The sequence below is a fragment of the Pleurodeles waltl genome, chromosome 5 (assembly GCF_031143425.1).
Source record: "Pleurodeles waltl isolate 20211129_DDA chromosome 5, aPleWal1.hap1.20221129, whole genome shotgun sequence".
Classification (NCBI taxonomy): Eukaryota; Metazoa; Chordata; class Amphibia; order Caudata; family Salamandridae; genus Pleurodeles; species Pleurodeles waltl.
Window position 1 is genome coordinate 96,460,656 of NC_090444.1, and position 21,317 is coordinate 96,481,972.

At 42.1% G+C, this 21,317-nt stretch overlaps 1 protein-coding gene and 3 non-coding genes across 4 annotated transcripts; all 4 read right to left on the reverse strand.

Moving 5' to 3' along the window:
• Positions 1 to 1,113: 1,113 nt before the first annotated feature.
• On the reverse strand, positions 1,114 to 11,415 carry RPL13 (ribosomal protein L13). The gene is made up of 6 exons (XM_069233680.1): positions 11,310 to 11,415; positions 9,749 to 9,866; positions 9,412 to 9,553; positions 8,458 to 8,631; positions 4,221 to 4,277; positions 1,114 to 1,314 (listed from the first exon to the last, which is right to left on the reverse strand). The coding sequence occupies exons 2-6, from the start codon at positions 9,850 to 9,852 to the stop codon at positions 1,156 to 1,158; spliced, it is 636 nt and encodes a 211-aa protein (XP_069089781.1). The 5' UTR covers positions 9,853 to 9,866; positions 11,310 to 11,415; the 3' UTR covers positions 1,114 to 1,155.
• LOC138297978 (small nucleolar RNA MBII-202) lies at positions 4,427 to 4,506 on the reverse strand. The gene has a single exon (XR_011204515.1). It is a non-coding gene; the product is annotated as a small nucleolar RNA MBII-202 (small nucleolar RNA).
• Positions 8,700 to 8,778, reverse strand: LOC138297980 (small nucleolar RNA MBII-202). The gene has a single exon (XR_011204517.1). It is a non-coding gene; the product is annotated as a small nucleolar RNA MBII-202 (small nucleolar RNA).
• On the reverse strand, positions 9,941 to 10,023 carry LOC138297979 (small nucleolar RNA MBII-202). The gene has a single exon (XR_011204516.1). It is a non-coding gene; the product is annotated as a small nucleolar RNA MBII-202 (small nucleolar RNA).
• Positions 11,416 to 21,317: the final 9,902 nt, after the last annotated feature.

Here is a 21,317-nt window from a genome sequence, read left to right on the forward strand (position 1 = left end):
TTGGAAGGGGTCCCCATGGGACCCCTTCCCCTTTGTGAATGGACCACAAATTATTTTTTCAGGGCAGGTAGTGGTCCAAGGTACCACTACCTGCCCCGAAAAAATACCGAAACTAAAAGGTTTCGGATTTTTTTTTCAAGTGTAACTCGTTTTCCTTTAGGAAAAACAGGCTACACGTAAAAAAAAAAAAAAAAAAACTGCTTTATTTATAAGCAGTCACGAACATGGATGTCTGCTGACTACAGCAGGCCTCCATGTTTGCGAGTGCCCATAGTTGCTATGGGGCCGCAATTTGCGACCCACCTCATTAATATTAATGAGGTGGGTCTTTGCGACCCCATACCAACTCGCAGACGGTGTCTGAGACATCGTTCTGCATTGCAAATTGAGAGTTGAAATTTGCGAGTCGCTCGGACTCGCCGATTGCAACTCGCAATTTGCAATATTGCTGCATCTGGCCCCTGGTTAGTTAACACTAGTTCTGGGCATCCGCCTCGCTGCCATCGTTTTGTCAGCTAGTCCAGCCCTTGCTGGCGCCCTCTTATCGACCATCTCACCGGAATACTTTGCAGATCGCAGCCTTGGACAGCTTTTGATGCACATCCTCTGGTACCCGGGCTTCGGTCTGCCCTAGGAACCTCTGGCTATGCTACCCATTAGAGGTCTTCAATTCTCAAACCCCGACACTACTCCTATACGGTGGAAACATGGACTACACCCAGACGCACCTACTTTTGGATTCCCGACCCCCTGGTAACTATCACCTTCTTCGCACTGCATCCACGTAGTGATTTTTGTTAAAATCCTATTGTTAACGTTTACTTACACTCTAACATTAGTTCGTCGAGCATCAAGCACATTTCATCAAATACCTTGCAGCCCCAACTCCTTTTGTGCGTTTGTAAAACAACTTAGGATGTTCATACAGCCCAAAGGTTCCATGCATACCACTGTGCTGAGAATCACTATGGCATCTGTCCTAGATAAAACTGCTCAGTTTGTGTATTACTAAAGGGTCCACTGCTGCCACAATGGTTCACACGCAAGGCAAGTGCACTCTTCAGCTGCCAAAATAAAAAGTGATGTTTAATAAAGAAAAATCTCAGGACCAGGTTCCTTTGACTTTTTTTTACTGAAAGTTCTGCTTTGAACAGTTTATTTCTTTTTCTCCACATCCTGATCTGCAGCTTCCTTGGCTCTCTTGGCTCGGATCCCGAAGAGACGGGCGTTTGCCCGGGCCATACGCAGACTAGCGAAGGCCTTGAAGTTCTTCTCGTCCTCCGAGATCACCCGCGCCTTCTCCTTCTTGTAGATCTGTGGGGAGAGCAGCAGGTGAACCTCCTTTACAAATACCTCGAATATAACACAGCGCACACTATACAACCGGCTAACTGGCAGCAGTTCAAGCATTTTCTAAAACCATTTAGGCGCAAATTCAGTAGCTTCTCAAGAGACTACATGGTGCATAAAATATATATTCTGCCCCTAAATATATTGACTGTATGTCAATAGCCACTTGCGAGTAGAGGTCTTTTCTGTTGGATCACCCCCACATTTTCCTGGATTTAGCTATACACTGGGTCACCGCCTTCCGGTGTCAAGTTTATGCATTTAAGACACAAAAACTTGTACAACTGGATAATTCCTGATTGGCACATATACCTCCACGTCCATAGCACGTGGTAATCATTGTACCTGGGGTCTGCAAGTTAAATGCCGCGAGTAGGCCCTACAGGGTACTTGCAATTTAAAAATGAAGAGACGTGTAGCCAAGTTTAAACGGGTTCAGGCATTCAAAAAAATTTCCAAAGCCGTGTTTCACCTTGGCTGGCTCTCCCACAGGGTAAGCCTTGGTTACATTGCAACAGATTATAATGTGTAACTTTAGTTTGGGAAATAGCTAAAAGAAGGATTCAGGGACTCAACAGGAATTTTAAAACCAATCTGAATGTGAAGATGGATTTTAAAATACTATTTTTTTTTTTAAATGCCACTTTTAGAAAGTTGGCATTTTTGCTGCATAAAGTCTATAGTTGCCGAGATGATCCCCAGAACCAAAGGACGGACTAAGAAGGACTGAGCCTGCTGTTTTACCTGTGGAAAGAAGCACCAAGCGTTGGACCTGCTCTCACTTAAACCTAGGACAGAAGAGTGGAATGCAAGGGCTACTTGGCTAACCTCCTGTTAGGCTCCAGGAACACTAAAACTGCAAGAAGCCTGCAACAAAGAACTCAGCTGACCTGTTCCATCTGGAAATACCCTGGGCCCTGCTGGTGACTTCTGTGAGATTGTGCTTTAACTCATCAAGTGTTACCCAAAATATCCTCGACCCTTGGCAAGTGCAAGATTATTCTCTCCTCAAAATTGCAAAAGTAGACACATCGCCTCTGGTCCTTTTAAGAAAAAAGTTCTTATCATGGGACCACTGACATTGCACCACCGGTCAGACTAACTTGCTGGTTTGCCCCACTGAAAGCAGTTCCACTTCTAGAAAGGTTTCTAAGCCACCAACATGGAGAATTTCACCAGGACCAATGCTTAGCAGCATCCAGTCGTCAAGCCCACCGTCTGATCCTGCTGGCAGCCGACCCATCCGATGCAAAAATTACTCCAAAAGAGATACTAAATCAGAAGGACAATTTTCACTGGGACAAAGCTTACTTAGCTTTCGAATGACTCAGTCTGGTGCAACGAGATACCCACGGTTGGCACTAGTACATTCCCTCCGACCAGACTTGCCATTATGGTGTTCAGGTACTGTAATTTTTTTTTATGTTAGATGTATTAACTGTTTTGGTACAGATAAATACTTTACACATGTTCCTTTGAGTTGAATGACTGTTCTGTGCCACAACTACTTAGAACTAAGCCAGGGTTTAAATTCAAGTATTCTAACTGTAAAGGGTACAGAATAGTGACATTATTACTTGGTGTGGTCTGACAACCACCCCACACTCCACTTTCTCACACCTGTACTACCTTTGTTGTGCTAAATGGTATAAACATCCAACAAATAAAGAGCAACAGAAAGAGGTTACAGTGCAAAAGCAGGGACGCATAGCCCGATCTGGCATAGGCACGAAACAGCAATCAACTACAAAGCAGCAAGCATTTCTCATGGACGACATGAAGAGTAACTATTTGGAGTAAATGTTTACACATACGTCAGAGAAGGAATGGTTTGATTTCAGTGGGACCTTTCATGTGATAGTGACTAGCCATCACGTTATTGTGACGCATCACTCAAGAGTTTGTTATACCACTAACTTTGCTAAAGGCCCATTTGTTGAGATGTGGAGTTTCAAGTTTGGAGTATCTGACTCAAGCAACTTCTCACTGGACGGTTAGGTTGTGGGCAAGCGGATATCTACTGCTAAGAGGGCAGAAGTTTGGCTTGGTGGCAGTTTAAGAATTGACTGGGAACAATCTCGCCTTTTACCTTAAATAATAAAAGTTACACATAAAGCACGGCTTAAAATAATTCACAGTGTAGTTGAACAGCCATTTCCATTCATAACTGCACAATGCCATCTTGGATTCCAATGTCTGCTATTTTAGGATTATGACACTTGTGTCTGTGGCAATTCAAGCTACTTTAATTGTGTGTGTATATATAGTCGCATTTCATGAAACCAAGTGAAGGGTAATCCCAGTCTTCCCTGCAGTTCTACCCCTGAGAATGGTACCTAAACAAAACGTTCCAGGCGCCGTTTCTTCATTTCAGTATTCTACTACGCCAGGGTATTAGTCTAGGGGACGCCCAGCTGAAATCAACACCACCATCTTAATTTCACAATCACAGAGATTCAAGAACGGAGTAGCTACTTTTGTTGACACAAACAGAAGGAGAAGGCGATCCTGTATTGTTGAGCCGCCTCAGAAGACTGGATTCAACACGTGTATTTACTTTTAAAGTCTGATTTCAATTTCACTTGGATGGGCTAAAACATACCCGTCAGTGTTATAATGGCGATAGTAATCGCTCTGAACGTTTTTTATTATACGCTCTGGAAGAAGCGGACGAGACACCCAACTACTTAAACATTACTAGTCACTGGCACCCAGTCCTAGTCCCTGTATTTAACATCTTGGCTAGACTGTTTTTAAGTCCCATTCCTTCTCGTGTTGAATGCGATAGCCACAGCAAGATACAAGGGAACAGCTAGGATCCAGAGACTCACATCAGCAACCACAATAACAAAACTACACAAGTTACTTACATTTCTAATGGGCATGACTGGTCCCGCCAACTGAGTGGCCAATTTGAGTTCTTCAGCCTAAAAGAAATAATGCAATCAGCAATATTTAACAGCAATGAAGTGTGTAAAGTTCATTCGATAATAAAAACAGATTGCTTGGCTTTCATCTTCGGCAGCTAATGGGCAATGATTAGCCCAGGAAGCAAGCCACTTCGATATAACGCTTTGCACAGGTCTACAGTCATCAGCTGGAAAAGGGTTCAGAAAGTCATCAATGTAGTACAGAGATTCCGGAGAAATATCATCATTTGACTGTAGACCCGACAAGCAACTATTTCAAGGTTAAACATGTCTTTCAAGAGCACATCTTTCACTCACAGAAGCATTTTTTAAAAGCATGCAAAGCCAGTTGCTACTGTGGGGGAGCCTCGCCTCAAGATTAACGCTTCTAAAAGACAGCAACAAACTACATGAAGGGCAGAAACCACGGGTATGGGTGACCCGCCCCCCGCCCCCACTTCAATATGATAAACTGATATTTAAAAAATGGCAACTATGCGTTATCACGTCCCTCCCCAATGTTAAGCCCATCATAGAAACCCCTAGCAGCCTAGGTATTGATGCAGCTAGTGTACATAGGAGAAATACATACAAAAGAGACTAGAAAACAGTACAACACCCCATTAATATTTAAAATGTTACAAAGTACTTATAACACTATAAAAAAAAAAAAATCAGCTACATTCCCCCTTTCCCATACAAATAAACTGCATGGTCAATCTCTAGGTAATCAGTTCTGCAACAGAACTAAAATGTCCATTTCATTAAAGACTTTATACATGGGAAAATAAAGGAGCAAGCCATTTCAAGTGCACACTTGCCACATGAGGACAATATAGCAAAGCTGGAAATATTCCCAATTTCATCAAAAGCATAATCACATACTCGACCCCCCTGGGTCTAAATTTGGCTGCAAAAGCCTTCAAACGGAAGATCCCCAGGTGGAATTATATAAACGGAAGATCCCCAGGTGGAATTATATATAAGAGAATGATGTGTCTCATGGCAGAGGTCACCCAAGTAGGGTTCAAAGCCAACATTAGATAACCCTATACCAGGACCCTCTGAATTAACTTCAATATAATTTGATTTTTATATTGACAGTTGGCACCCTAACAGAGGTGTTGAATGTAATAAAATATCTACTTGTCCATGAGACAAGTTGAGGTGACAAATTATGGCAGCAATCCCATTATGTAGGAGAGCTGATAATGGCCTCTCTGATTATACCACAGCTTATATTATAGCCTGGCTTGAAAACTAGAAATTTCAAGCCCTACTATATAAATTTCCATATTCTGCCACCTATCCACAGATCTACCTACTGGGGCTGGAGGAAGCAGTAAGCAATAGTTTCAGGACTGGAATGCCTTAAGAAGTGGAAGTTCTTAGAGAGTTGGAGGTAAAGTGAACTTGTAAAGGTTCACTAGACTTTTGCATGAGTACAGCTACACATGCATATTTGCTTCTGCTAAAATACAGTTCACAGATATGTTCTAGGAGTACAATTCCCTAGCATACTTCTGTAGATTCTTGTTAAGGCCACTAATGCAAAAACGTAACATGGGTGCACTTTTGTGACTTTAAGAACTGGGCCCCCAATTAGGTCTGGTGTTAACCAAGACTTTTTTTTTTTTTAATTAAAATTCTCTTTATCCCTGTACCATTTAGCTTTACAATGCGCAATAGCATTCTGCTCTTCCACAAGGAGCATGTTGGCAAAAAGTAGTTTTGTTCAGTGCCAGAACTACTGTGGCAATGTGTGCTTTCAGGGACCACATTTTTTTTTGCCAATGTTTGTTACAATGGGCAGGGCCTGGCAGCTCCCACAACAATGAACGTTTCACAAAAGCCATGTCAAAACAAGACACGACACGCATTGACAAAACCAAAAGACTGACCACCAATGTCAGATTGGATGGCTTTGCTAGGCCTTGTTTATTTTCATGTTTCCTATAATCTTGTTGAAAATAGTTACTGATTTTCCATTATTAAAATTTTTTGGGAAATACTAGCATGCCAGCAGTCTACTAAATGATGCTTCAAAGAAATAGTACCTAAAATTTCACAGTAATTTTGCAATTTTTGAAAAAATCTACTTGCTTTTTTTTTTTTAAAGAAGATTTTATTTTGAAGGCAAAAACCGCCAATCTTGCCTACAAACGTCTGCAAGCATTTGCATCTAATCGGAGAGCATTATACATGTACCTTTTTTAGCTGGAGCCATGGTCAGTAGGGCTGTGTGACCTTACAATGTTTACTTAAATTGCTCACCCTAATAAAGGCTTAGCATTAATGAACCTTAAATACAAGTTACAACAGCATTAACATAGACACCATTATTACCTCAACTACAGACTGTTCTCTTCCTTGTAAACTGGCAGCCAAAGTGTGCTACAGGGGGTCGGGCCTACTTGTCCCAAGGACAAAATAAACATGTAAACTTGTTGTCCTTCACCCCAAACAATATTTCTTGGTCATCTGGCTATAGGAATTCCTTGCTCCCCGATTCTTAACCTTGTTTGTTGTTTCCCCCATTAATCACTGTGGGATCCTCAAGAATGATATCAAGATTCAGCTGCTTTTGAAGTACAGCAAGCATGCTTCCACCTAGGCATTCTAGGGTAATGGGCTACCTCCCTTAGAGCAGCCAAATAAATACCAGAGTTATTTTTCTGTAGATGTATCCAGTAAATCAGTGGGGCTAGGACAATGATTATCTGAAATGGGTTTAATGCCCAGTTCCAAAGAATGATGCTAAAGGTGTACCCAGCCACAGCAATGCACTCAGAAACCAGTTAAAAAAAAATTGAAGGCCAGAGGAGCCTATGTAGCCCCAAACTATGCAGCTGTAACAGCTTTTGCTCTACACACACACAGTCAGGTATAAATCTGTGGGTACAAATTCAGGACCTGAGGCTTTATTAGCTTTAGCTATAATACAGCTTTTCTCTGACCTCTGATTCAGTGCATCGATCAGAACATTAGTACTGATGAGTGGCATCAATGCAATTTAGAAAAGCTCCAGCCTTTCCTTTAAAATGTACTTTGAAAGTTCGTGAATATTTCAGCATGTTTTTTTTTTAATTTATTATTAAGGCTAGTTCCGGTATTTTTAAATATATGCTTTGGAGGTTCAAATTATCAAAAATGTTTAGGCTGGGGTCTGAGGCTTCCAGTGAAAAACTCGTTGGAGGTCCCTGGATTCCTACAATGATTCAAGTAGGTCCCCCGGGTTCCAGTAATGATTTAAGTCGGGTGGGCGTAATTCAAAGGGTTAAGAACCACTGTTCTACACAGTGAATTCTCTGCATCGTACCAGTTGTAGCAGACCTACCCAACTGATGTTCTACAACAAAATGCTGCAATCTAGTGATCCATATACCCTATTCTGCCGACAACTCATTCAAAGGGCATCTAACTTCTGACGTAAGGAGCAGCTGGCATGACTAACTCCTCACCACAACTAACTGGGCATTATGCTCTACATCCACTTTTCTTCAAGTATGCGCAAGATGCTGTGCACAACCAGTGAATAGAAAAGGCGAGACAACAGTACATACACCACAGTATGGAATTCTGGCACATGTATGGCTTTTCAAAGAATACCTAGCTACTTGCATTACTAAAATATATTAACATAATGCTGCCACAGAACTCTTTCACAAGTCTGGCCTGGAAAGCTTAAAGGTTTTGGTAGCCCTCTTTATACACAGTAGTTTAGCACAGCTGTTCCCAAACCTTATTTGATCACCCAAATGGAGACTAAACCGAAGCACTAGAATGGGTAAAAGCAGTACGCTCCAGCTTAAGTTTGTTACTAAAGTTTACACCTTGCCGGAAAGATATGTTCAATACAATTGGTTATGGTGACGAGAGTGATCCCAAAAGTCTGTTATTATAAATGGTATGTCAAAGGCAGTAGACCGGACGTTTATTAGAAGCGGATAATTACTCTACACTATTTGAAGTACGCCGGTACGGGAGTAAGTTGCTAGGTATTGTATCCAATTATGAAATTGCTCATCTCCAAGTTACCGCGGGCTGACCAGTCCTACACGTTACAGGAGAGCAGCGCGGGGTGGAGAGTGGAAAGGACAAGGAGCCGGAGACTTATTTGCCGATGTACCCTGGATTTCTCGCAATCCCAAATCAGTGTTTTCAAGCAGCCGCGCCAAAGAAGTAATGCACTACTCACCGAGCTGTCTCCCTTCTTGGGGGCAGAGGCCTTCCTTGGGAAGATGATCAGTTTGGAGCGGTACTCCTTCAGTCTCTGAACGTTGCACTGGAGGGATTCGGCGCTTCTGTTACGTCGACGGGGATCCACGGCAATACCAATGGTTCGTGCAACCTTTTTATTGATGCCAGCCAGCTTAGGAGAGAAGAGAAAGTTTAGCTGGACGTCCCCCGCGTGGGTTCTAGACAGACGCTCTACTGCCAGCCCAGCCAGTCAGTCATCAGATAAAAAGGGTTCAAGGCTATCATCACTGAAATACAGCGATTCCGGAGTGGTTCATCACGTGACTGACGTTCATAGGCTTTGCAAGGTGAGCTTTGTTTACACACTTTTAGGCCGGTGGTGTTTTATTAAAGAATTTACACTCAATCAAGAAGGCTCCACAGAAGATCACTGAACACGTTTATCAGCACAGGGAGGGAGTAATGGTGTAGATAAAGTAAAGTGGTAGTGAGACCAGACAGTGTATGAAGGTGTAAAACTCGGTCGAACTAAGGACCATATGTACGAATGCTTTTTCCCATAGACACAGAATGGGTAAAATCCTTTCGTACATCTGTCCCCAAGTACCCAGTCGGAAAGCGACAGAGGAAGCGTGGACTATTAACAGAAAGCTTAATCTGGACATGTACTCGTGCACAGATCAAAGCTGCTGTGAGATGGAATAAGTAATCGGACACTTAGACAGGGTGTCAAAGCAAGGCAAATTATGACAAGTCCAACTGTGATTTCGAAAATTATAAATAATCCAAAACAAACAAATTAAGGACCATCGAAGTCACAAAGCACCACCCTGCACCTGAAGCAAGACTATACAGACATACTTCATATGACCACACAGAAACCGAAATATTTCACCGTTAAAGTTTTCCAAATTAAACTGCTTCACTAAAGCCACGGTCATTCGGTTCTTACCTTGAGCTCTTCCAGGCTGAAACCCCTGCCAGCTCGGACTTTCGTGTGGTACCTTATGGTAGGACATCTCACGATTGGTCTAATGGGCCCAGTAATGGGGCGGGGCGCAATCACCCGAGCCTTTGCCTGCCGAGCCTTCCGTCTGTTCAAAAGAATCCAATATCAATATTTCATTCTGTGCACGCTGGACATCCACAATTAAAGCGTACTATGTAAAACCCCACACACAGTAAAAAGCCGAGGTATGCGGTTGGCTGCACCAGTCTGATAAAAACACATTGAAGAACCAAAAGGGACAGTCCCACAACGAAAGGGCCCATTTGTACGCATTTTGTACCTTCGTAGTTTCCTGGCAGGTTGGTTGAACCAGGTTGCGACTCGTCGCTGCCAATCCTTGTGGAAATGAGGTTTCAATATCATTCCATTTCGGCTGGGCGCCATGGCTGCTTATTTTCCTGAAATAAAAGTAATTTAAGAGAAGTTAGAATCACTAGTGCATTGAAATTGTTACGAGATACCCTCCCACTCATCACAAGGTCTACAGTCATCAGCTGGAAAAGGGTTCAAAATAGAATCATCAATAGGGTACAGCGATTCCGGAGTCATCATCACTTGACTGTAGACCATGTAAAGCACTCAACACGGGTACCACAGAACACGGGGCGAGTTAATATTTTACGAAAGAAAAGGCAAATTAATCTGAGAATTAACAAGACCGATGTACAACTAAGTAGCCCTACAACGCAGATTTCTTTTGCCCAGGGACCGCCGAAAGTTGACTCGAAATAATACACTATGGCGACATCAATTGTCCAACAGAACAAACTTAAACTGGAATGTCACGAAAACGCTCCTTAAACTACGTAGAATTTATTCACGATTCGTTTTTCATAGGCACCGTTGAATTCTAACTATCTAATTTGTTGAGATACAGTTGTTTCTAGAAGCACACACACTAAAATACCCGGAAATAACGCGGTACCCCAGAAACATGCTCAAGAAACCAGGTGCAACGCAAAAAATACCGATTTTAGCGTTGCGATTCACTATTTCCAATTGAGCTGATCAAAGAATTTACATGGGGAAACTGTCGCGAACTAAGCACACTACGGTAACTGGATGCATTTCAACACCACTGCGTATCCCCATTATGTACAAGAAAATTAATTTGGGAGGTATAAGCAAACTATAGGCTGTTTTTTCCTCCCCAAGTCTTGTCAGGTCCAAATACTGGACCACTCAATATGGAGGCATAATCGTACATAATATGTGCCGCTGGGGGATTAATTCATCTTGCGTAAAGAGAAATAAACAGGCCTGGGGCATAGATTCCCCCCAATACAGGTGTCGGGGGTAGTTAACGGCTAAATTACGCCAAGATGCTTGAAACGGAGGAGCATTTTGAAACGCAGCGCGTAAAGGGAAAAACAAGCTGAAGAAAGCATGTTCATGCTTAAAACGTGCGTTTATGAATGAAAGCAAAACTCTACCAGCCACGTGGAAAAGAGGAGAGACTACCTACGCCTCAGAGCCTTTTCGAGCGGAGCCGTACACCAAATGACAGGTCAATACGGCACTTTCACCCTTTTTCTCTGCCGCCTCGTACTCACAACCAGCGTTGTGAATCCAAGCGTCTGCCCGTCAAGCAGCCGGTGCCCGCGGGAGTCGTGGCTCAGTGACACCACCTCTCCATAGCGCTGGCTTTGCTGTACTTCTGTCCCACCATTTCTCTCGCCTGAACCCAGGAGCCAAGGGACAATTAGCGTCCGACGAGGCTGCGGGAGCATGCCTACGTCCCCCATGGCACTCTCTCTTGGGTTTCCGCGTCCCCTCGGCTGACATACGAGGAAGATGCCGGTGGATTGTACAAATTTGAACACGGATCAAAATCAACCAACCTGGTTACAGGAAAATGGCAGAAAGGAAGAAGCAAAACACGGAATTGTGGGATATGAAAGGAAACGGCCAATGGTAAGCAGCGATACTGGTAGCCAATCGCAGACCGTGAATAGTGACGTTACCGTCATGGACAGGAAAGAAACGTCACGGAGCTAAAAACAGAATACGAAAAAGCATGGAGCGCTCACCACGTTTTTGGTGCTGGGCCTGCATATGGGTGCAGCGGGCTTACTTACCGTTTTGCAGCACCTGCCACGCCCCACACGGATTATGCAAACACAGATTCAACTAATGATATTTGTCAAGCTTTCTACGTCATACAATTTGACAGGGTATATATATATATATATTTTAAATGTAAGGAAGTTGTGTGTACAACATTTTATTTTGAACATGGCTCTTTAGTACGTAAAAATATATCAACAAGGTGAACGTATGCCCCGATGGGCTGAGGATTCGCCCTGTGAGAAGATGGCGGGTGCTCTGTAAAACCGACCAAGTCATGGCGGCTGATGCGTGCTCACCACAGACGGGGGCCGGTTGTAAGGAGCCGGTCTGTAGCTCACTGCGACTGCTCCCGAGGTGGGCGGTTGAGTAAGAAGATAACTTGACGTGAGGCACGTCACCTGAGATGTCACGGTGAAAAAGCGTCACTTTGCAGACTGTTTACCACTGGATACTAGCTACACACATTTTATTTTTCTGGATACTTCTTTAAGTTTTATACTTTTTAGGTCCAGCGTTACACAAAACATTTTGGTTTTACTAAAATTATATTTACTATACTTGCCTACAGGAGCTTTTTTTTGGTCAGCCCTCTTCGTCTATTGGTCTGCTATTGTGTCAATCACATTTTCACCCGCCCCTTACAGAGTACAGGTATGTGGCACTTGTCCAGCCCTCTTCAGCTATTGGCTCTGTTCCTTGTCGATGAGGACATTTAGCCCATAGACATCCCACGAGTAGGTAGTGACAGGTTGTTGAACATGGTGTGAGAAGAAGACCAGCAGATAGGGAAGTTTTCTTAAATTTTGTTTTATTATTCCGATACCAGCACCGACGTCCTCAGCAGCCCTCCCGAGACCGATCAAGCCGCCAACTGTCTCCTCTGGAATGCCGCTGAGCACGCCAGCATTCACCGCAGGGAACCTTCCATAAAGGTGCCCTGCTACAGATAACCACACACAATATCATGAACATACCACATCTTCCCCCTTAACAAATACAACAACGGACATTGATCTACAAACACCCCAATTTAAAACAAAATACATCTGCATTAATACAATACATATTGATTTAAATGTTTAGGTCTAACAACATTCCTTTTGGACCTATTGACGTTTGCCTCCAGATTTTCACCCAGAACACTTCACTTCTTATGCTCGAATTTCCACTGTTGTATCCATGTTGCGCATTGCTTCCCTGCACGTTTTCACCTGAGCCTTCCTCCTGATTACTCGCACATCCCATACTGGAGTTTCCACCTTCATGTTCCACCCTGTTTCTCTGTTCCACCCTGTTTCTTTGCATAGTTTCACCAGAGCCCACTTCCTGAGCATTACCGACAATGCCCCACCACTAAATTCACATCCGACAAGAACACTTGGAGATTGAACCTCATGAACCACCTCTTGCTCATCACAAACCTTCACCACATTCCTCTTATTCCACCACTTGCCATTTTCCACCAGGCCAGAATGCTTTGATACTCGGATGACCTTAGTAACAGGATAAAAACTCGACTCCCCACTTCTTTTACCATGAGGTCTCTTCACTCTGACTTTGTCACCCACACCAAATTGAATATCCCACACACTTTTCAGATTATCATATCTCAATTTACTTCTACCTTGCAGTTTCTCCACTCTCTCTTTCACCTGTTTAATATCAGGAGCGACCCTTCCCTTCATGGTTTCCTCCACCACCCACTCAGGAGACAGTTCATTGCAAGAGTATCTACCTTTTAACAAAACAAAAGGAGCTACCCCTGTAGACGAATGAGGAGTATTGTGATAGCACCAAATTCTTTCTGCAACCAAATCCTGCACACTCTTCCCCACACGAATAGCTAATTGAATAGTTTCCTTGAATATTCTATTTACCCTCTCCACAAGACCGTTACTTTGCAGACTATATACAGCAGTGGTAAGATGCATAATACTAAGACCCTTAAAAAATTCCATCATTTGATGCGAAACAAATTGTACATCATTGTTCGTGACCAAATATTTAGGAATTCCCTCCCGACTAAAAATATCTTTAAAAAATCCAATTACACTGATAGTATTAGGTTCCCTCAAAAATTTGTACGAAATCCATTTGGAATGATAATCTACTGCAACCAACACATACCTTTTGCCTCCATTCATACCCCCTATTGGACCAATAAAATCTAATCCTAGCTTTTGCCAAGGTTTATCAGGAAAAGGTACTGGACATAATGGCACCTCCCTCGTATGCAAACTTTTGTCTGCCCCTTTACAATCACAACAATTCTTGATTGCCATCTCCACTTCCGAGTCCATACCCAGCCACCAATAATATAATCGCAACCGTTTTTCTTGTGCCAGTTATTCCCACATGTCCTTCGTGAGCCAATTTAATTAATTTGTACCTTAAACTACTAGGAGGTATCAAATGCTCCCCCCTCATAACATGGTTGTCCTCCACATTCAACTCCTCTTTGACTTTACCAAATTATCTCATTACTTCAGGAACACTATTTCCTCCAGGCCAACCTTCACAAATATACTTTTTGAGAAGCAAAAGAGAGTTGTCCTTGTCCACTGCCTCCTTCCAATCCTGTCTGGAAATGATCCCTCCCGAAACAACCACACCATCAATCATACCCACTACAACCTCTTCATCTTCAATTTGTTTCGTATCAATAGGAAGGCAAACTGGACACCTAGAAAGAAAATCAGCCCTGCCATTACTTCCACCGGAAATATGCTTCATTTTCATGTTGAATTTATATAACTTAGCTAACAACCTGGTCAACCTTGGACTGGTCTTATTAAAAACTTTATCATTCCACAAATAAACCAATGGTTTATGATCCGTGACTACAGTGAATTCTCTACCCCACACATATGTTGAAAAATGGTTAGAACCCCACACGCAAGCCAATGCCTCCCTCTCTATTGTGCTGTAATTCACCTCAGCCTCAGAAAGTCGCCTAGACGCAAATGCAATGGTGTGTTCCCTACCATTCACCATTTGACTCAAAACAGCACCTAGGCCAACTCCACTCGCATCCACAGTAATGATGGACGGTGCATCCTCACTGAAAGGTTGAAGGGCAGGAACCTTCACTATGAGCTCTTTGAGCGTAGAAAATGCTTGCACCTGCTCTTCTTGCCACTGACATTTTTCCTCTTTCCTCAATATTTTCCTCAATGGTTCAGTCAGATAAGCAAAATTCTGCACCAACCGTGAGTAATACTCACATAGACCCAAGAATGACTTTAATTGGTCTTTATCCCTAGGAGAAAGTGAATTTTCGATTGCACCTAACAAATCCTTCTTGGGTAAAATCCCTTGAACAGAAATTCTATGTCCTAAATAGTCTACCGAATCAACCATGAATTTGCATTTCTCTTTTCTAACTGTAATTCCATGAGCCTCCAGGATTCCAATAACCTTGTCAAGTTTGTGTAGATGTTCTTGGACTGACTCCGAACCAATCAAAATGTCATCTTGATAAGCTAATATGCCGTACTCATTACCGAGCAGTTGATACATAAGCTTCAGGAATACGGAAGCCGCAGAGGCCAACCCAAATGGCATACGCAGAAAACGATAAGCACCAAACGGTGTGACAAATGTAGTAAGACTACGAGATTCTCTACTCAATTCAACTTGATGATAAACCGACTTAAGATCGATCGAGGAAAACACTTTAATTCCCCCCAATTGTGCTAACAGGTCCTGAATCTTAGGCAACGGGAAACAGTCTACCAAAATGTTCTTGTTTAAAGACCTCAAGTCCACGCATAATCTTAAATCACCTGTTTTCTTAACTGCTACTACAATCAGAGACACCCATTGAGATGAGTCAGCTGGTTCCATAACCCCTTCAGCACATAGTTCACACAAATGCTCCTTCAACTTCCCTCTAATACTCAATGGTATGTTCCGTACTTTGTGTACTACAGGCACTGCCTCAGGTTTAAGTATAATTTTATGCTCATACCCCTTTACCAAGCCAAGTTTGTTTCTGAAGATAGCAGTATGCTTATCAAGTACCTCTTGAAGAGAATCTAACTTTATGTCGATCTTCTCAACCAAAGTAATTGGTTGATCCGTACCTGGTCTGAGAACCATGCCGAACTGCCCTTGATACAATGGTTATGGGTGAACTAGAATCCACCGTAACATCTAACAATGTATCACCTAGCTTGATTTCACATACATGATCTTTCAAAGGCTTACAACTTGCATTACGTCGGACATAGCACCCACCATCAAGACGCACCTTTTCACAAGGTCAAGTTCACTATTCTCTGTCTGCCATGAGGAATGTTGTTGCTCAACCATCATGACCTTTTGCGATTGTCTACATACTTGTGCAAAATGGCCAGTTTTCTTGCATTTCATGCACACCTTTCCAATAGCAGGACAATTAGTTGCATTAGCTAAATGTGACTTAGAGCCACACCTAAAACAAAGTACACCTTTGGCATTATTTTTCTTTAACTCAGATGTCACTGACATAAGTGTTTTAGATTTAGGTAAAACCATGTTCACATTTTCTACTAGGTTCATTTTCGTTTTGCTTAGTTCTTTAGAAGCTATTAAAGAACGCTCAATACCTCTGGCAATTTCTAACGTTTCATTCAGTGTCTGGTTCCTACAACATAAAATTTTCTCTTGGATTCTCGTATCAAAACAATTCACTACTAATTGATCTCTAAGATATTGATCTAGGGGACCAATAAATTCACAAGTAGCAGCCAATACCCCGAGTTCAGCTATAAAACTGTCAATCGACTCATGTTGAAATTGCTTCCTGGTGAAAAATTTGTGTCTCTCAACAATAATGCTAAGATCATCTTTGAAATGATTTTCTAGTCTATTGACCGCCTCTGTGAAAACATCCCATCGATCAGTGGACAAAGGTATTGCTTGAGGTTGGTGGTCAAAAATCCTTTGTCCTTCTGTTCCCAGGCAATTGTATAAAATCGCTTTCTTCCGAATGGGAGAAAAACTTAGCCCATCAATAGCCACCAAATAGCTTTCAAAAGATTTATGCCAGTGGTGCCATCTTAATGTAGGATTGCCAGGTTCAGGTAGAAATGCCACTGGTAAACTTGCTGTTTGCATAGTGAATATAGCCAACAGTTTACGAAATACAAGTGGTGCAAAACTGGTTAACTTAGAGTGTGCGAACAAGTGAGCACTTGAATAAACGCTTCAATTCGCTTCCTTTGAGGTGTGTGAGTCACCGTGAAATTAACTCACAAAACAAGTGTATAAACAGAAATGTGCAAATCACAGAAAACACGCAAAGAGAGTCCAACTCCTCCTGTTCACTTTCTTCCAACTGCGTGCATCTCTATGAAATGGCTCATCAACAACAGCTAATAAAGTGTGCGAATCACTGAAGACACGCAGGAATACTCCAGCTGTACTAAAATTCGAAGATTTGCCAAACGCTTTAAGTGTGAGACTCACAGTATATTCCACTCGCAGCTGCGTTTATTAGAAATTAGCAAAAGGTAGAAACAAAGCCTCCAATTGTGATAATTGCTCAGCTTCCAACTGTGATAATTGCTCAGCTTCCAACTGTGATAATTGCTGAGCAAATGCTCTCAAGAATCTCCGTCTCTCCCCAGCAAATTCGCTCACAGTAGAAACAGCAGACTTGAAATGGTCAAATGCAGGTACGTCTCCCGGATTAAATAACTTGCCCTTTGCTTCAAAACGAAACACTTTTCCTTTTAAAACAAGTAGAAAAAAAGACTGCGAGGACAGCTGAATGTAGCTATGGTAAGTACGCGTAGGTTCCGTTGGTGTTGATACATTCCCCACTCGTCACCAAATTATGTTGAATCCGGTGTGAGAAGAAGACCAGCAGATAGGGAAGTATTCTTAAATTTTGTTTTATTATTCCGGTACCAACACCAACGTCCTCAGCAGCCCTCCAGAGACCGATCAAGCCGTCAACCGTCTCCTCTGGAATGCCGCTGAGCACGCCAGAATTCACCGCAGGGAACCTTCCATAAAGGTGCCCTGCTACAGATAACCACACACAATATCATGAACATAACACAGGCACACTGGAATTATGCAGCAGTGGAGATCCAAAATATAGGGCAGGGTTGAGTAAATTATGCGTCCAGAAAAGGCAAATTATATGCAGCACAGTGCAGCACATTTTGTGATAGTATTACTTCATCGTTTTGTCATTTTTAGGTCGAGGGTTAGCGTTCGGCCTGCTGTATACTAAAGTACACAATAGAGTGAGTTTCAGTGTTTTGATTCGTTAGTTGCAGTGTCCTTCAAAATTCCTTGCTTGCTAGTGGTCAGTTCTTTCCTTTGTCCTGCCTTTTTTGATTTTTGGAGCAGCACAAAGTACTGTGTAAGTACGCTATGTTCTGTTTATCTCTACTGTAAGGGACTTTTTTTTACCATTTGCCTGTTTGACTTCAAGACTGTGGATGCTTGTTCAGTCCCTCCTCCTTACCAGCTCCCTTTGCAAACATAATAAAACAGAGGGGTGCTTTTCCAGGGCCAGCTTGCATGTTGTGTAAACATGATTCCCTTCCTCATGCATAGTTTAAAAAGGTCACAGTAAAACACAACCTATGCGTTTTTGTAAATTGCTCTATACAAGTTTTGTTTGCAAAAACTCAGATTACAATAGTGTCTACCTTTCAGCGTGCTCGAGCAGCAGGGCTCCAAATGAGCAGGACAGGAAAACCTCGGGCGATTTACAGCTCCACTTTCCGGTATTTAATTTATTTAGAAAGTTTATAATGAACTCTTCTCTGAATCTGTCTTTCTGTGCGTCTCTGCTTACGTGCATCGGTCATCGAGTGCCATACTTTCTCTGCAAGTTCCGAACGTCTCCATCTGTGCATCTGTTTGTCGTTTCACTTTCTGTGTGCCTCTATTTGTGGTCATTTGTGTCTGTTTAGTAAGCATTGTGTATATCTTTTGTGCATCTGTCTCTCAGTGTCACGCTCTCTTTGTTTTCATTCTGTCCGTTTCTTTTTTCGTAGCACTCTGCCTTTCCCTCTCTTACTGTGCGTCTGCCATTTGTGCCTCTGTTTACGTGCCGTTTCTTTTTCCGTAGCAATCAGCCACCATCTCTCTTTCTGTGCATCTGCCATTTGTGCCTCTCTTTACGTGCATTAGTTATCGAGTGCAGCTTCCCCTCCAATTCACGGCCCTTCCAGTATTTAATCTATTTATAAAGTGCTTCAAAAAACTGTTCTCTGCATCCGTCTTACTGTGCGTCTGCCATGTCTGGGTCGGTTTTCATCCATCAGTGATCAAGTGCCACACTTTCTATCTGTATTTTTATTTGTGTCTCTATCGTTTAATACACGCTCCCTGTCTCTTTCTTTATGTGCAAGTTTCCTTATTGCAAGTTCCGAATGTTTCTTGCTGTACATCTGTGACGTGTCATTCTTTTGTGCATCTGTTTCTCGTGTCAGTGTTTCTGTGTGTTTTTATTTTTGTGCATTTGTCTCTGTTTAGTAAGCGTTATGTATCTGTTTTGTCCATCTGTCTCTCAGTGTCACGATCTCCCTATTTTCATTCTGTTCGTTTCTTTTTTTGTAGCACTCTGCCTTTGTCTCTCTGTGCGTCTGCCATTTGTGCCTCTCTTTACGTGCATCAGTTATCGAGTGCTGCTTCACCTCCAATTCACAGTCCTTCCGGTATTTCATCTATTTATAAACTGCTTCATTAAACTCCTCTCTGTATCAATCTTACTGTGCATCTGCCATGTCTGGTTCTGTTTGCGTCCATCAGTTATCAAGTGCCACACTCTCTATCTGTCTCTCTGTTTGTGCTTCTATTGTTTATTACACGCTCCCTGTCTCTTTCTTTAGGTGCAAGTTTTTTTAATTGCAAGTTCCAAACGTCTCTTTCTGCACATCTGTATATTGTATCACTCTTCCTGTGTGTCTCTATTTGTGTCCATCTGTCTCTTTTTAGTAAGCGTTGTGTATCTCTTTTGTGCATCTGTCTCTCAGTGTCAAGCTCTCTCTGTTTTTCTTTCTGTCTGTTTCTCTTTTAGTACCACTCTCCCTATGTCTCTCTTTCTGCGCGTCTGCCATTTGTGCCTCTCTTTCCATGCATCAGTCATCAAGTGCCACACCCTCTGACTTTCTTTTTGTGCCTCTATTGTTTATTACACGCTCCCTGTCTCTATCTTTAAGTGCAACTTTCCGTTATTGCAAGTTTCAAGCATCTCTTTCTGTGTGTCTGCTATGTCTAATTTTGTTTGCGTACATCACTTATCCAGTGCCACACTCCCCGTGTGTCTCTTTTTGTGCCTCTATCGTTCATTACACGCACCCTGTCTCTTTCTTTAAGTGCAACTTTCCTTTATTGCCAGTTTCAAGCTTCTTTTTCTGTGCATCTGTTTGTCGTGTCACTCTTCCTGTGTGTTCTATTTCTGTGCATCTGTCTCTCTGTACTAAGTGCCATGTATCTGTTTTGTGCATCTGTTTCTCAGTGTTACGCTCTCTATGTTTTTTTTCATTCTGTCCGTTTCTCTTTCAGTAGCACTCTCCCTATGTCTCTCTTTCTCTGTCTGCCGTTTGTGCCTCTCTTTACGTGCATTAGTTATCGAGTGCAGATTCACCTCCAAGTCACGGCCCTTCCGGTATTTAATCTATTTATAAAGTGCTTCAAAAAACGGTTCTCTGCATCCGTCTTACTGTGTGTTTGCCATGTCAGGTTCTCTTTGCGTCCATCAGTCATCAACTACAGTTAAAAATAATAATATAATACTTTACAAGCATTACTTACACAACTACAAATAGTATCAGGTACTTAGTTACAATAATATTACAGTATTCATATAAACATTTTTTTATACCATTTAAACAAAATACATAGATAAATTACATTATTTTCTAACAACTTAAACATTAATTACACGAAAAAAACAACATTATTACACTGTTACAACTAACAAATATAATAATACAGTACTTAAAGTGGAAATCAATTTTCAGTTACATACTATTTTACATTACAACCAAAAAAAACCACCATATTCATATTTTACTGCACATAACAAAATGCTTACATTATTTACAAATTCAAAACACTTATATCACACAAAACAAATTTGTTTACAAATAACCAAAAAGTATCCCACAAACAAACACATTAAGCAATTACATTACCAAAAGCTCAAACATTTTCAAATGCGAGACCGATTGCATTGTAAATGCTTGTTACACTTCTAACACTGTCTGGGTATTGGGTGCACCTAATTAGTATCTGTTGAACACCCAAATATAGCAATAACCAACAGAAAGGTGGCCAATCAACCATGTCAACCTCTGCCACGGGCCTTCCAGCTCGTGCAACGTGTCACTGTGCTTTTAGTAACTTTTGTACCGTCTGAACTAGAAACATTTTTTTTGTTAAAATCCATAACTATGTGAAAAAGCCACATCCGCACAATCACAATTCCAGTGGCCCTATGCATAGAGCATCATCTTGCCTCCCAAGCATGGCGCTTCATCTTTACTTCTTCAGTAGTGCACTTCATCTTCAATTCTTCAAACTGCTGTTGGTGCTAGAACTGTGTCCAGCCCTTTCATGTCTCTCCTGTAGTTGGCTTGAAGTACGCTTTATCTTTCAGGTGAACTTTTAGTGGGACTATGCCCTGACCATTTATGGCGCACCTGCATTTGATGGCAGTGCACATTTAAGCTTACTCCCAAACACTAACTCACCAACAGCCACTTGCTTTCTTTCTGCTGAATCTCACCTCTCCCTGCTCCTCTCACTTATCAGAGGTGCCTAAGCTT